Source organism: Vanellus vanellus (assembly GCF_965231255.1).
Source record: "Vanellus vanellus genome assembly, chromosome: 4".
In the NCBI taxonomy this organism is placed as follows: Eukaryota; Metazoa; Chordata; class Aves; order Charadriiformes; family Charadriidae; genus Vanellus; species Vanellus vanellus.
The window spans coordinates 55,711,110-55,728,070 of record NC_138909.1 but is presented as its reverse complement, the minus strand read 5'-3'; the positions used below and the strand labels follow the sequence as shown (position 1 = coordinate 55,728,070).

The window sequence follows — 16,961 nt, the reverse complement described above, 5'->3', positions numbered from 1 at the left end:
AACTTCATTTTTAGTTTACCAATTTTCGTAAGTAATTGATTTTTAATTGATGTTCATTTTCATTTTAGCTTTTTTCATTTTCTACTCAGACTCAGGAGGAAGCAAATAGTACACCACCAACAGAGGATTGGCTCAGTTATCTTCTCTTGGCTTGCTTGTGGTATAGGCTAATGTATGGATGATATGCTATATAGAGTGTGAGTACAGAGATAGTACAGTATAATGTCAGGAGACTTAGACAATTTTAGAGAGAAATTGTATTTAGTAGAACAGGATATAATAGGTACCATTTGAATTAACTCAATAATCCCCTGTATTAGTGGAAAATGGCGTTTAGGTCAGAAGGCTTTGTAGAGTCAATGTTTCCACAATCTCAGATGGATTGTATCTAGATCCATTGCTATATTTGCCATCATATTCCAGTGGCATTTAAGTTTTCATTATTAGAAACATTAAACTTATTCCTGTATAAAAAGTATCATACGTCTTCCCTGTTTTAGCCCGTATCTTTCTAGTATTCATGGGGCGGTCATAAGGAACCCAAGAGGGAAACTTTGTCTGAATATCTCTCAGTGCAAATGATTTCAGTGTCAGGTGGAAGTGTATATCCTGGCACCCTGTAGTTATTTTTAATGTAACACAGATTGCTGATCTATAAAGTTCATTTCTTGTAAAATTTACCGTTGTGTTAAGACTGCTTTGCGGTCACAGGCTGAAAAGCGTAGGACAATGAAAAAAGCTCCCCAGTTCCATTTCTACATATTTTGTGAAAATAAATCAGACAACCCAAAGCCTTTGGGATTTGTAGCAGTAGATTCATGGTGTAGCAGGCAACTGTAATGTCTTCATGAACCCACAGAAGAAGATGTGGTTTAGCCGCACTGTAGGTAGCCTGGGGAAGGACAGAATTTTGGCAGAGGAGAGATTTCTTTATCTTGGGTTTAACCTTTATCGTTTGTTGTCGATGTCTTTCTTTTCACTTGCTGAACTGTGTGATGCTTCTAGGTTCTTGGAGGTGTTAGCTTGAGGACAAGGGAAGAATCCAGCCTCCTGCTTTGCTTTGTGTATTTCTGTCTTTTCTTTGACAATCCTTGTGTATGAGTATCACTGTTTTTTCATTCAGATTTTGCAAGACTGATTGTACTCCTGACTCTACCGGAGTTAGTTCCAAAAAAACCCTGGAAAAACAAAGTCTGTGTTAAAATTGTTTGATCAACTCATCTCCAAGGTCTTTAGAGGAGAAGGCTGAATGCTAACAAAGTCTTTGCAGACATGACTGTTAAAGTGGAGCAGTCAAACACCTCTAGTAATGTACAAAAGCATAACTTCTTTTAATGGTAGAAAATCCCTTATGGCCTATTTATGTAAGGCAGCTTGGGATGCTGGAATAAAGAAATGCTACCCTGATTTGTAACACATTCAGGAATAATCTCTACTTGCCCTGCACTCCTTACTCGGAGAAAAAAAAAAAAAAATTCTTCTATCTGGGCAGAGCATTATTCGGGTTGAAGAGTGCAAGATCATCATGTTTTGATGTGAAACTTAAGGCAAATGCAGATTTCGAGGTGATTTGTGCTTCTGCCAGGTTGTCAACACCAGCAGCATTTCCAGTGGAGTGTAAAGAGTTCATTTCTGTGGATCGTAATCATCCATATTCATCAGCTACTGTACGGCTTTTAGACACAAGACTTATTTAAGACATAAAACTGTACTTCTGCTCGCTGTACTGTTTTGTTGCTTGCAATACTTTCCACTAGCTCCGGTATTGCTCAATACTGCCAAGAAAATATTCCTGTTAATGATATTCCTCGATTTTATCTGGCTAGAGTATTATGATCCCTGCTTTATATTAAATTCTGGTTTACAACATCGTTTGCAGAAGGTTCCTATGCTATGGAGATCCCTTCTAGTTCTGGCGAGCTTTCTCCCTCCCTGTTGGGAGGTGTCAGTAGCAGCCTCCGCTCCATGCACAGCAGGGAGTTACAGGCCTGGGGTTCTGATTGTTCTTTCTCTTCTCATAACTTTTGAATTTCCACAGTACAGTATTTCCAGACTCACCCATCCACTTTTTTTGTTTTCTATATATTTTATGTTGCCTACTTTATCGCAACCCCCACCTTGGGACTCCTCAACACCATTACCTTGCAGTGACTCCTTCTGGGAGAAGTGGCAACTTGAACAGCTACAGAGTTCCCCTATTGCTGATGCCGGTCAGTGTCCAGTCCCAGGTCAGTGGCATGTCGAATGGACGCCTCAGGTTCCATTCTCCTCCCTCACCTGCACCCCTCGAGACAACTACACCTTGTTAAGCCACAAAGAGAACCAACTTATGCTGTCACTGGGATAGAAACCCTAGGAATTCGCCACAAATCCACCACCATGAGCAAAAGCTTTGTGCGAAAGTATGCTGTAGGTACATGGAGCTGTTACACCAACCTTCACCTGACCTGTTGTTTGATAAAGCCACTCTCTTTATGCGATTGACCCGTCCCTGCAATAAAAGGGGGATTTATTGTAAAGTGCCTGAAATACACTAATGCTGGCCTTTTGTTTCTCTGTTTTCGTAGGCAATCACTCAGGCGTGGTTTTGAGCATCAACTCCAGAGAGATGCACAGTTACCTGGTTAGCTGATATTTACAGCTGAACATAAAAAACGAAAGACTCTTCTCTGTATCGTTTTATTTTTCCCTGGTGATGTCACAAAATTGCAAATATGGCTGTAAATGCTGGTGGAGAGGAGGTTCCTTATTGGTCCTGTGGAAAAAAAAGTGTCCGTCATCAGTTACCGGGGAAGAAGGATAATACGTCTTGTGTTCACTCTATGGCCTGGGAACTCGTTAGGATTGAAACTCAAACTACGGTAGCAAATTTGTAGCCCTAGGCACCTTCAATGCCACCTTCTCTCTTTTCTGTATATGCTCTAGTTCTTTATGTTTATTTTTAGAAGGATCGACTGTAACTTTTTAACTATATTTTTAATTGAGGTATTCAGCAGAAGGCTGGAACTTTTCAGCCTGAAAAGGTGATTTTTACACACGCGACTAGACCAGAACAGATGGTTGTTTGATCACAATGATATTTTTTCAGGAGGCCGAGTCTTTCTGTACTGGGAGAGGACCGAGCGAGGAGGCAAATGCACTCCTAGTCAATACAAGCTCTTAATTTAAACATGTGTGAGACAATCTAATGAATTTAGGCTTAGGCCCTTCTGTGGATTACAAGAAGTAAAGTGATAATTAAGATATCTCATAATATAGGATAATGCTCTTGTAAGCGTAGCAAGTCCTGACAAACCATCAGCACTAGTATCTTCCCCAATCCCACCCCGTGTGAAAGAAAAACACCAGCTTGATGCTGTTTCCAGACCAGGTGCCTTCACTTGTGGACGGTCATTTCAGTTGCTCTTTCTTGTCTCCTGAGCGAGCACCTCTAGGACGATGGCAGCTGCCAGATGAGTAATCCTGTAAAACCCCGTGCTGGTGGCCTGTCTCTTTTTAGATTCCCAGAGAGTGTAAATACCTCTTTTCAGTCTCTTTCTTTGTATGGTTGTTTTTTTAAAACTTCCTATATAGGGCAGAGGTGCCAGGTAGGTCAGTGCTCTCCTCCGGGCAGGACTGGGTAGCGCACCCCCGTCCCCTTCCCACCTGCATCCTTTTGGGGATTTTCCCTGGCTGTTTGCCCTCGCAGGCAGGGGTGGGCAAACTCTTACCTGACCTTTGTCGTTTGGGTTGATTTGACAATCTGGAGGGCCATGATGGGCTGTGATTCAGGGGTTCCTATTTCCTTTCCATCACGACAGGGTGTCACTCAGTCCCTACAACCGCTGGCCCCTGCTTCTGCAGGGAGGGTGGTTGGGCTTCTGAAGGAGCTGCCTGCAGAAAGGCTTGTGAGTCAGGTCAGAGTTTCCTAATCCCAGTTCTGTGAGTTGGGTCAGGGTTTCCTAGTCCGACCTCTGCACCCCTAGGGAAGCGGCAGTGGGGCGAATCCACACCCCGCTGGTCTTTTCCCTGGGGTTTATGGAGCTGTGTAGGAAACAGACAGTGGTGTGATGAGTTTAAACATCTGGCATCCTATGTGTCACAGCTGCCTGGAATTAGGATGCTTCTCTCAGAAATTTATATAATCTCTTCACTTTTTGCCTTCGATAGGGAATAAATAGCTCTTTACTCACTGAATGTCATACTGACGCTAGTGGCAAGCTTGCACACCACCTTGCTTGAGGAGGATAGATAGCTGACTGCATCTTTCTGAATAAACAAACGGAAAATAATCAGTGCCGGTAAAGACAGAAACGAACTGTCTTAAAATTATCGTGTGCATTCCATGTAGCTGTGGATATCCTAGAGCATATTGTCATCCAATGCAACGGACTGGAATGTAATAATTCAGTGTAGTACTGTAGGCTCTCACAAACCCCACAGGATGTGTATGTAAAGCACAAGAAAATCTAGATTATGAACTTACTGTAGGGAACTAGGTGGAAAAGTTTAAGTGGAGATTCTGAAAAGCGCTTGCAAACTCCTCAGGAAAATCATTTCTAAAATTGTTCTACAATTTCTGCCTATGTAGTTATAGAGTGCCATGCAAACCGACTTACGGAGAAGCAATGCTCTAGCTGACTGTTGTATGCCAGCCTGTGTAGAAATCCAAGGTGTTACACGTATCCGAATCTGGGTTTCTTGAAGAGAAGTGCAAATACAAAATGTGCTGTGCGTTGGAAACTCACAGGATCGTTGCCCCAGAGGCTTTCCGTTCTCACCAGCCCTTTATGCTTTTTCTAGTGGAAATGAGCTGGAACAGAGAATAAAATAGCATTGCAAGCAGCTTACTTGTTCCTGTGAGATGGATCTGAAGTGGGTTTTTTGGATAGGGCAGGTGAGTAGCGGATTAGCCTCGTGGATAAGGGATGGGATGGAAGTTCTAGGTTGGGATTGCTCTGCCACGGTTTGTCTGATTGGCAAAAGGACACTGTTGGAACTAGGTCACACATCTAATTTATGCTTTAAGAGCTATTTTTATACATTTAATACAGGGTGATTTGTGTCCCTGAGAACAGGAGTCTTTTGGAACACAGTAGAATATTTAACTGCTTGGTACTCTAATTAACACTTAGCACAATATAGTGCCTGTAATAATGTTTTTCGATGCTTATTAATTTGATTCATGCAGCAGTCCTGTGAGGTTGGTTTGTCATGTCTTAAAAATGCTGTTTTCTAAAGAGTTGTCAGTATTGCCGTAACTGTATTAATAATGCCCAGCAGATAATAAAGGAAACCTTTGATTCCCTGGCAAGAATAACTTTAAAATGAATTATTTTCAAACTGGGAAAATACCGTTACCATTTTCCCATTCATGGTGTCTTGGGTTATCTTTAACTGAAAAGCCTCATTAGTGGTAGGTTTTGAATCTCTTGAACTACGTCCCTGACATCTTAGCATTTTATCCTTTGTATGGCTCTAAAATCCTGGTACATGCCTATACAGAAACACAGAGTTGTTTCTATGCACAAACGCTAGTCGCACATGCACATGCAGTGTTTGTACGTATTCCGGTTAAATTTGTTAGAGAGGAAGGGTGATGTGATGGCTAAGGAACAGAAGGTGGCTGTCAGGTACCTGGGTTCTGTACGCAGACTTGGGGCAAGTTACTTAACCTGTATGTGCCTCAGTTTCCCCACTGTAAAATTGGGCTGACAGTAATTACCTACCTCACAGGGGTATTGTGAGGCTAAAGTAATCACTGTTTAGGATCTTCAGAGTAAAGGAATTTTGTGAGCATTAAAGCTTTCGCTTTCTTTGTTTTACTGGCAGTTATCACTGGTATTAAAGGTAGTTCACTGAAACAAGATGCAATTATGTATAAATGTTAAACATGCGTAATCTGAAAAAGCTACATCACTGTTTAAAAAAAGAAGATAATTTGTTTTAAAAATTGTCCTGGGAACATGTTGTTACATGGTAGCATTGCAACATTGACTGTGATTTTGCTAAGTTACACCTAGTATCTAAAATTACTTTTATGCAGTGTTATTTGGTCAAAAGCCTTATAATAATGGGTACAGTGATATTTATCAACATTGATACTGAACTATACTGAAACCAACAAAACTGGCAGCGTATTGGCCTCATTTACATCTTTTGGCCTCCTTAAAATCTTATGTATTTGCAGTTCTAAGAGCACCCTGTACTTTTCAGAGTGCTCCAAGCAGTAGTGATTTGAAGCGTTCTAACAGAGCTATCAAGACTTACAAGCTGTTATCTTTGCTTTCGCTTTTGACTTTGAATGTTTTATATGTCTTTGGAATGGTCCTTTCATATAGCGTGCTCAGAAATGCTCAGAAGACATTTAGGGAAAATCCACACGCAGTGTAAATTAATTTCTCAAAAATAAAAGCAATATAAACCAAAGTATGGTTTTGTATCCTGTAGAAGAGGGTGGTGGAAATGACTGTGTAGAAATCGAAGATGCCAACCTAAGGCAAGATGATGTTATCTCCAATTCACATCCAATTTCGTTGAACTGTTTTAGGATATTCTCATTGAATTATATCCTTCTTGATGAGTTTTCTGCTTTCAGTGACCAGTGTAAAGAGGAGTAAAGTGTTTATTCATATAAAGCAGATGTCTCTTGACAGACAGAGACAAATCAGTGCTTTGCCATTAGTAGTTCCTAGTAGAAAGCAGATTTCATCTGAAATGATTACGAAGGTTAGTTGTGTTTTAGGTCCAATGAGACGTCCCTTTAGAGGGAATACTCTACCACTACATGCTGTCTCTTTATTAGCGGTCAGCAGAATGGAGCTGCAGTGGTTTCAATCCTCCTTACACAAGTACGTGCTCAAAGAAATGTGGGGGGTTCTTATTATGTTTAGGAAAATAAATACATGCATTTGTTTGCAGTAACTTTCTGATGATGAACCAGTGGTTCTGATATGCTTTGAATTTCTAGTGTTATTTCAAGTGGAATACGACGTTGCTAAGTTGATAAAATCAATGACAAGTTCAGTTGTAGATTTTTCCTGTGTTTCCCATAAAACAGTGTTTTGTAATTTTTTATTATGAGGCTTTGGGGGGGAAAAGAGAGACTAAAATTTTTATTTCATTGCAGAATCCCTGACAGTTGGAGTTGTTATTGTATATTGATTGATACCACTGTATTGTTTTCTATCTTCATTTTTATTTCAGAGTTTTAGATGAAAGTAAGTACACATTTCTCTCCAAATATTGACTTTCCACCAGGAAGAAATGTATAAGCATTTGCCTTTATAAATATTGATTTCTCCAATGCAAAATTTTGTTGTGTCTTCTAAGTCCAATGAAAAAGCGGCTTCCTGGCTCACTTTCTTGTTTTAGTCCCAATTGTACATTGCCTCTCCAACTTTCTTTACGAGACTGGCACATAGCCCAATCTTACTGGTCTGCGAAAGTCTTTCTCAAACTTCCATTAGAATAGCATTTAATTGCCTAGAAGTAGTTACAGGATCTGCTCAGACCGTTTTCCTAATGTTAAGTCTATATTTTCATGTTCCTTATTTCCTTTCAGTAGTTCAGTATTAGCCCTCTCAGTGCTATTTAAATACATGTTTATTCCTGTCGTGAATATATATGTCATGTTTTTCACTTATTTTCAGGCTATAATCATCAAAGTGACAAATTTTGAAATAACTCAGACCCCCAGTTAGCTTTTGCAATTAAAACCCTGGCCCTGCAGTCTTTGGGAAATGTCAAGCTGTGCTCTCTTAATTTTTTAATCTTCTTTCTTAAGTCAGCCCTTCTACCCGATGGATCACCTCGGCAGCTTTTCTTCCAATTCATTTGGTAACCTCAAGCTGGAGGGAGTGCAGAAGGGTTTCTCAGTGTTGAGAGGGACTAGAACCAGCTCAATTCCCAAATCTGAATGGGAATGTCGTGTGGACAAGGTTTTTATTCTTCCTTTCTTTTCAAGTATGTTGCATAGGGCAGAGAGGATTATACTTGCCATCAGGGATGGTATCAGGACCTGTAATGATACTTCAGGATGGTGTGAAGATGAAAGAATATCTTCTTCCTTTTTTTTTTTTCTTTTTTTTCATGAAATTGGTACATACAGCAAGTTAGTTTCATGATTTTTAATATGTGAGATCTCATTTCCTTAAGTCTTCGGCCCTGGCCTTTTTCATCCTGTTAAATGGAGTAGCAAATTACTTAAAATATGAATTATGGAGCCATGTATGACCGAATAAGAGATTTTCATTCTTTTCATCCTTTTTTTTTTCCATATATAAAGCTTGTCAAAATTACTATTTTCAGTTAGTTTATGTGCTGGTAGCTGAGATGATCTTCCGGAAGCCAGTACATGAGACAAGAAATCCTGGAAGGCTTAGAAATACGTACTCTGAAGTGCAACGATATAGCTAGGTGAACAGCATTAGGCTATGAATATGCTGGACAAAACAAAATCCTTATCTAAGACCTGTTATGGTTTGTATTAAAATACTTTTTTTAATAGCATCTCTAAAAATACATGTTCCTAATTGCACACTCTTTGTCTCTGTCTCCTCCCAGATTGATTTTCTTTTAGGAGTGACATTTACTAGCCTTGAAAAAAAGTGGATTCTTTCCCGTACACAAGTAATTCTGTTTAAAATCATTTCCTTGCAGCACTCGAAACCATTACACAAACTTGAGCTTTATTGATCGGACTTGATTTCTGAGTTTCCGTAGAGTTTGCATCTTTACACTAATTTGTTGCAGTACAGTGGACATAAAGCCCTGTTGGGCAGCAATAATGCGTGCAGCAGTACATGGTGCTACTTAAATACTACGCCTTTGTTGCGCATATTTTTAGTGGTATAATGAGTATATTAATCACCAGGAAGGCCAGGTGTTCCTAATAATTTTCTTAGCCTGTCTCCTATGTCTGTGTATTTTTTGCTAATTTTAGTCAGCTTTTGTTACTTATATTTAGTGCTTACTGACAGTGTCTTCTCTTGCAGATCAAAGGGCAAGAATTGGCTTATTCTGTTTTTTAAAAAAGTATTAATTCACAGCATTTGCTTATTAATTAGAACAGTTTATAAAGGAAATCTTTCTGAAATGGTGAGAGAGATGCTTTTTAATGAGAAGAGCTCATATAGGAAAACAGCAGACTTGCATCCACAAGGTTTTTGAGACATTCTTGTTATGGGTTATGAATAGGCTGGACTGTGCAGAAGGAGAAGTATACACCCCAAACATCAGCAACATGAATCTAGGCAGTTGGCAAATGATAAAACTGGTCTAGAGAGTATTTTAATACACCGCTTATGTCCCACGTTCACAGAAGGGGATTTAAATGGTTAAGATTACAGAACATCATCACAAATTTGAGAAGATGCCCAATTCACTGGCTCCATTTGCTTGTAAATGCACTCCTCTCTTTGTTTGGGGTTCATCTTTTGAGATGGTGAACTCTTCAGAGGAGTGACCTGCATTGTTTAATGCCTCCAACTTCTTGCTAAATAATTGGTGACACTTCATAGAAAAAAAAATGGTCTGAATTTCAATTCTCTTCTGTTCCTCCTTGTTTCGCCGCCCTTCCTTTTAATGTCCTTTTGGGTTTTTTTTCATTACTGCTGCCATTTGTTGCTCTGCCTTGCCTGCTTCCTCCTCTTGATCACAGTTCTCTACTGTCCACTTTTTTCTTCCTTGCTTTTTTTTTTTTTTTTGGCTTTATGTTCTGTTTCTATCTATGTTTTTATTTGGATATGCACCCTACTACGTCCTGAGTGATAAGAAGAATCACGATTTCTCCACCATCCCCCTCTCTCCTCTGAGCTCTGCTGTATTATCTGGGTTGATGTAGTTCCCCTGTACTTTGTCTCTCCACAGTCCTTTCTTCCTGTTTCTTTCCCACTTTTAGTTCTTTCGATCCTCTCACTTTTAATTTTGGCTCTCCTTTTCTCTTCCTGGAACTCTTCCCTTTAGCCTTTCCAGGACTTCTCTCAGCTGCTTGTCCCAGAGAGCACGTACTTCTAGTTTGAGATGTGGATGAGAGTTGTACTCCCTGGAAGAATAATAAACTTATAACTTAGAATTTTCCTCTCTCATCCATGTATGTATTGACCTTGCTGTCTCTCTGTAGTGGAAAATATGTATTTAATTGACAGACAGCTATACCCATTATCTCCCAGATGCCTCCTTCTGCCTCATTTCGGGTTATAGGGATGAGACGTGGTGTTTGCATGAGTTTCCTGGAGCACAGCAAGGGCTGCCTTGCTTCGCCAGCCCTTCAAACTGGCTGATGCCAGAATTGCAGCAAGGTTGGGCAGAGACACCTGGCCAGATCATTGGGCAGAGTTTGCATTTCAATATGGGAAATATTGAGCCCCAGGCTAGTACATAGCCTTTTAGATAAATTAACGACTTGAAGCTGAAGAATAGGTGAGATAAAGAGGGTCCATTGCTAACAGAGGAGCAGGACCAGGCATCATTCCTCTTGGGAGCAAATTGACCTCTCAGGTTTGTGGGACAGGTCTGTATGCAACCTTTTCTGGAGGCAGAGGCAAATGGCTTGCTTTCAAGTTCCGTAAATACAAGTTTAAGTAAAGTCATCACCTAGGTTTGGCAGAATCTTCTTGTTGGGGGAGCTTGGAGAAGTTGATGGGGCAAGATAATTGCAAAGTTCGGCAGTTTCTTTGTAGGGTGGAGCCTGTATTAGATAGGAGCAAGTGTATGTAAGAGAGATGCAGGAGGGAGGGGAGCACAAGACTAAACAAGACAAGGAAAGCAGGGGGAAAGTCAGTGTTGCCAGTGTTTTTTATTTTACCATGAGTTGTTGATTTTGTGTTGCTTAAGCCTTGGAGCTTACTTTAATTCATAATTGCCACTATTTTCAGTTGTGTTGGTTGCATAGAGACATTAAACCTTGAGTTTAAATTGATGCAGCACCAGGAACATGCGAAATTATCACCATTTCTACCTATAATTTAAGAGGGATGTGACTCACAGTAACATCCCACTTGAGATACATGGAAAAGAGGCTGCGTCCCAGGAGCCAGAATGCATGTATGTGAGCTCCAGAGGTAGCTCCAATGGAGGTTTACTTCTGAGATGATTGAAGGGCATTTGCTAATGGTGTTCCTCCTTAGCACAGCACTGAGCTAGGAGGCAATGGAGAAGAATTATTTTACAGGGTCTGTGTCTTGGATTTATACTGCTTAAATGTAATTTGCTAGAATCCCTCTATGAGCTGTAATTTTATAATGTTTAGAGAGGATGAATGGAGTCGGCATAGTATTCCTTAGGGTAAATGACAGCCACTGGAGTTTACTGAACATGTGACTAGAAATTTTAATTTTAGGAGCACAGAGTTCCTCCATTTCGTATACACACCAGACATTTGAGTATAGCTCCTTTTTTTCTTTGTCACTGACAAGCTGTGATTTATTTCCTCATGGGTGTATGTCATGGGCTGCGCTCGCTGCAGTGCAGAAGGCTCTGGAGGAAAAACGTAATCAAATGGAGAAGTATACTTGAATTCTCTCCTCTTGATCCCAGTCTCTTCTGAGTTGCTTTTCTCTGATTGTGGTTCTGCCAGAAAGCTGGGTTGATGTCAAAAGGGGATTAACTCATTTTTATCCTCTTGTGTGACTGAGAAAAAAAAACACAAGAAAAAATTTACAGAGGAATAGCAGATTGGAAGAGGTGGGGAACTGGTTCAGCTGGCAGGGTGCTTTGGGAAGCTTCTACTTTTGTGCTTTATTTACTGCTTATTTTTACAAATATGTACAGCTCCTGTGATTTACCTTTCCATTAACCATAGCTATGTTTCTTTGCAAAAGGGGAGGTGGTTCTAAAGAATATCACACCACTGCATCGCAAGTGTGGTTTTAGGAGATAGCAACTGTCACCCTTCCTCACCTAAATGAAATTATCGTAGTATCATTGCTCTGTATTTATGAAGCCGCGCTAGGAATATCAGTTCACCCTGGATTAAGGATTGGAGGAAGATTTGCAGAGATAATGAGAGTTGGAATGGGAGAATTTTCCATTTTAAGAGTGAAGGATGAATATTGGCGTATTTACAGTGCATCTGTGGCTGTTTCAGGTGGGTCCAAAATCTCTCGTTTCAAAGCCAGACAGATAAATCATATAGATTTTGTTGGCATTACCCATGTGAACAAAAGGAGAAAAAAATTGGTCATTAAACCAAGTTCAAATCCTATTTTTTGGCTAATTAGACCCACAGCTCTTGGTAAAGATATGAAAGCCAATAAAATAAAAAACTGGTCTTGACATACTTGTGAAGATTCACAAAGCATTTCTCGCTACCCTGTTGTTCTTGTTGAGCATTATTTATTTGGCATTGCAGGGCCAAATTCTAACCTAATTTGTGACCGTGCAGTTCCACGGACTTTGTCATTCGGCTTTGTGTTACGGCAGAAAGGTCCCCACCCATGGTGAATTTGAAATTTAGCTGCAGGCTAAAATCAGTCGTTACATCGCCGCATCTGTACTCACACAGCTGATGCGCTGATTTTCACCTGTAATTCTTATTCCCATGAGAGTACTTCGGATAGATGTAAGCTAACTGCAACAAAGGTAGAACTTAGTTTTTGAACTGCTTACAACTGCTTTTCCAGAATATGGTCAGCAAATGCTTAACACTGTGTTTCTAACCAGATTTCTGACAGAGGAGCCCTTCCAACCCGTGTAAAGGCTCTTAGCGGGCATCGGCATGCTGTAGTCCATACCTTTAACATATGTGACTACGCAGTCCTCTCCTTTTGCCTTTGCACATTCTAGTATTTGTGAAAACAGTACATGCCTTTTCCTAATTTTGTTTCAGGAGACCTTGACTTTGCGCAGGTTTCTTTGTGTACGTTATCAGGGCTCAAGGGAAGAATGAAGTTAATCCATAACTGGTGCGTTGTCATAAATGGGGAAAAGTGTTATTTGTATATTTTTGTAAATATGTAACATTTAATGGCAGTTTTGTAGTGACGTGCTGTTTTTGAGGAAAAAAATCAAATATATGTTTGAATATGCTTAATGTAACACTTAACTGTGATTCAATTGCACAATTAATAGCTTAATCAAAAGTCTTGTGCAATATGTAGTGCACACACATAACCAAGTATCTGTTAGTGATCCACAACCAAGTTTTTGGCAACTTTTAATGATGGTGATGAACTGTGCAGTACAGTTTATCACGGTCTCTTTCAGCTTCCAAACATGTAGCAGGCAAACTACTGTATACGTACCTGTGTACTCCACTGCATCCAAAGGTATGCATTTGTCCAGAGAACCTGCACTACAGGTTTTTCTTTAATAAAATTTGGTTCTAAACTATTGCTTGCTTTGTTTTTCTTGTGAAGTATTTAATGGGATTTGCGGGGGGGAAATGGTTTAACCGGTCCCCAGAGTTTGTGTGTATGTGTTTTGATTTGTCAGTAATTAGCGGCAAATTACTCAACTTCAGTGGCACTGAACTCAAAGGCTGCAGCAAACCTTCATCCTCCTCCCCTTTAGCCGCTCCACTTCATCCTCCTGTGCTGCGGCTCAACTCCACTCCTAGGGAAAAAGGGAAAAGTCCTTTTCCCCTTCTAAGAGTGGAGCTGAGCTGCAGTATAATTGGCGTGAGGGTGCCACTCTGTGGTGAGACTGAAGCCATGCAACTGCAGTTGAAGAAAAAGAAATGTTCTTCTAGAACTCCACTGAAGCAAAAGCTGAGTATTTCTGTCTAGCTAAAGAATTAGAGATCAAGGGTAAAACCTGATGAATTCCCTGTAATAGAGTGCCATAAACAGAACGAAGCTCTGCGTGTTCTTCTGCCCTGTCTGTGTCTTTATTCCAAGCTCTTCCATTTTCATTGGCTTGTTCGCACGCTACTCGCTCCTCATTTATTCTTTTTTTTTTTCTTTATTTACTGCATTGTCTTTCCTTTATCCCGCTCTCTTCCCGAAGAGTTGCCTGTGCTGTGCAGAAGCTGCATCCTCCTTGCGAAACTGAGGGCTCTGCACATCAAAACCTGTCCTTAAGCTGGCTGCATGCAAGGAGGGGGCCCTGGCTCTCAAAATCCTGTTCCTGATCCTGGCAAGTGCCCTCTATCTTTGCGAAGGTCACTCAGTTTCTAAAGTCAGGATGTGCCGCGCATCCCTGCAATTTGGACATTCTTCCCCACTTCAGATCTTTGAGGTGAGCTGCTACTGGCTTAACTCAACTCAGATTTAGGGTTGGAATACGGTTTATGGTTTGCAGATAAGTGGTTGCTGCTGTGCAGCTTGGCCTTCCCAGGGAAAGCCTGACGCTGGTAAAATTAAAACTTAGGTTTTTTTGCTGCCTAACGCCCCCAACAGAGAAGAGCTGAGATGTTGCTGTGTTGTGGTTGTGGATGTGCAATCTGAAGTCTCAGTAAACATCATACTGGGACAAAGCAGCAACATAAACTATTGTCTACCAATTTTTTAATTAGCCATAGAAATTTTATAGACTACAATGAAGTTTTAATGGGACAATGAATGGATTATTTATTCATGGAGTGGGCATATTTTGAGGATCAGAAGAGGGGCAATTAGAAGGAAAAATTTCCAAAATACCAGTTTAAACTTAGTTTGCTCAGTCTGCCCTAGTTCAGCACTTTCTCATAGTCCCAGCTGAAAGACTTAGCAGCCAGAGGAACCCCGCGGTATGGGCTATGTGATCCTACTCTGTGGGACATCATGAAAAAATGTCAGGCTGGGTTCAGAAATGAAGGTTAAGGCTTTCCCTACTTGTGTAACTCAGCTTGAAAACATTTTGGTGGTTGTCATTTTAGGGTCTCTAATCCTGTATTGTGGCTAGCTGGGACTTTAAACTGCAATTTATCACTAAAAAAGCCACCTGTTGGATCTTAAGTGACTACATTTCATTTTCCAAATTTTCCGATATAAATAAAAGCAAAACCAAAAGAAACCCTGAAGTCTCTTCTTTTTAATGATGTTCTGATAGTTCTTTCTGAGGAAAGCTCCTCAGTTGGAAAGACAGGAGTGAGAACAGACACGGCCGAGCCGTTCCCGTAAATGGAACACCAAATGAAAGTTGCTAATACTTGACCTGAAGGGCGACGTTATTTCAGAAACCAATTTCCATGGAAAAAAGAATAAGATAATCACTTCACTTCTGTTTCCTTTGCTGTACTCATCAAAGCCGTATTAATTGCTATGCTATTTTGAAGCCTAACTGGTTTCAGCATCATCATAAATTATGTCTCTATAATAAAACTTCTGAGTCATAAACACCAGCCAATATTTTTTCCTGTTTTCCATGAAGACGCTGATTTCTTTTCCATTTTTTTTCTTTTTGTGATTTATGCCTTGAAAGATGCTTTGCTTTCATATGAATCCAGCTGCTGTGGTGACAATGTTACTGTACTCTGACCCTCACGGCTTTCAAAAGCTGAAGCAAAATGCTACAAATGCTGCTCAGTATATTTTTAACGTGATAAAAGGATCTGTTCTCACCATTGCCACATCACACCACAAGCTGACATCCAAAAAAATCAGAAAAAGCAGTACATGCTAAAAAAAACAGGTTAAACAAGTAAGAATTCCAAGAAATAATTCAGTGACAGCAATTATCAGTCTATTTAAAAATGAATAATGAAACCAGGAATGAAGCTTTTCACTTAAGTTCAACTCGGGACCCTGTAGCTGTAATTCTACTGAGCTATGATTCTACAAAATCTAATAGGAAAATTATTTCCTTGTCATCAGGAGAGATTATGGAAGAGGAATATCCTTGATGTAATTTAATTACTTCAATTATCTAATACATAGGGGTGGAATGACATTGCATTGTCTTGACGGTAAGACAGATACTGGCTTTAAAAATCAAATTGACAAGAAGGTGATACATTATTTTATAGGAGAGAATGCTTTTGTAACTGCTGGTGGGAAAACTAGTCTTTTATGAATGAAACCAGCTTTATTTATCAATAGCAATGTGGCAGGGGAACAGGGGGAAGCACACGAGGACACTTACCCGGTGTACTCCATCCACCGTTGACCTGGACCTTTCTGCTTCGGAGCTGGTAGCTCTGTGCTTAATAGCCTTAAGTAATTCTTTTCTGCCATAAAGTTTCTTTATAGTTTATGGACCTGTATAAACTTTTAGCATCCATAAAATTCTGTGGCAACAAGTTCCATGGCTGAATTAGGCAGTGAGTGAAAGTAGTACCTCTCTGTAGCTGTTTTGAGCCTGTCCCATTGATTTTGATACCCTCAGAGTTTGTACCCTTAGAGACAAGCACTATTCCTACTGCTGGTTTTTATAACCGTTTAACATATTCTTTCCCCGCCTCAAGATTTTTTATTGACGCTGAAAAGCCCTTATCTTTGTTTTCCCTTTTAATTTAATTGTAAAATCAGTATTATTTTTCCCTGTATGGGGAGGTTTCTGTACTTTTGGATCTCCTTCTTGCTCTTGTACCACTACCCATAGGGATTTATCTGCTCACGACATTCAGTGCCCCGATTTTGGATAATGTTCTATAGGCCCTAAAGCAGACGATGCACATATCAGAGATGGTAGGTGGGTGTTTTTCTTCTTTTAGCACTTGTTTGTACAAGTTCTTGTGCTTAGCAGTTGTTTTAGTTTTGGGGTTGGTTTGTTTGTTTTTTAATTATTGTTAGTATGCAGTACATGGCTATTTTCTTGGACCTAGCTGTTAAAACTCCATGATCATCTCTGGGTGTAGTCAGAGCTATTTTGGTGCTCGTAATTGTCTAGATTTTTTTTTTTTTTTAATTGTTTTCTTCTTTTCTTACAGTTCTTTCTACCTTTACCTACATTGAATTTCTTCTGATGTTTTAATCACTGGTAAAGTTGTGAAAGGTATTTCTTGAAATCCTTGTAGTTGGCTTTTAGTGTTACTACCCTGAAAAAATTAGTAACAGCAAATTTTTCATCTTTTTTTTTTTTTTTCCCAATTATTTCAATTATTCTGATATGCACGAGGCTCG

The 16,961-nt window shown here is 39.9% G+C and overlaps 1 protein-coding gene across 1 annotated transcript in view; it reads left to right on the top strand.

Moving 5' to 3' along the window:
• Nucleotides 1–2,591, top strand: part of SORCS2 (sortilin related VPS10 domain containing receptor 2) — a gene marked incomplete at both ends in the record, with an annotated part of 571,047 nt that extends 568,456 nt beyond the window's left edge. Inside the window, 2 exons of the mRNA XM_082482792.1 lie at nt 2,149–2,228; nt 2,568–2,591. Of these exons, the coding sequence (XP_082338918.1) occupies nt 2,149–2,228; nt 2,568–2,591 (104 nt within the window). The remainder of the gene's footprint in view (nt 1–2,148; nt 2,229–2,567) is intronic.
• Between the last annotated feature and the right edge of the window lie 14,370 nt (nt 2,592–16,961).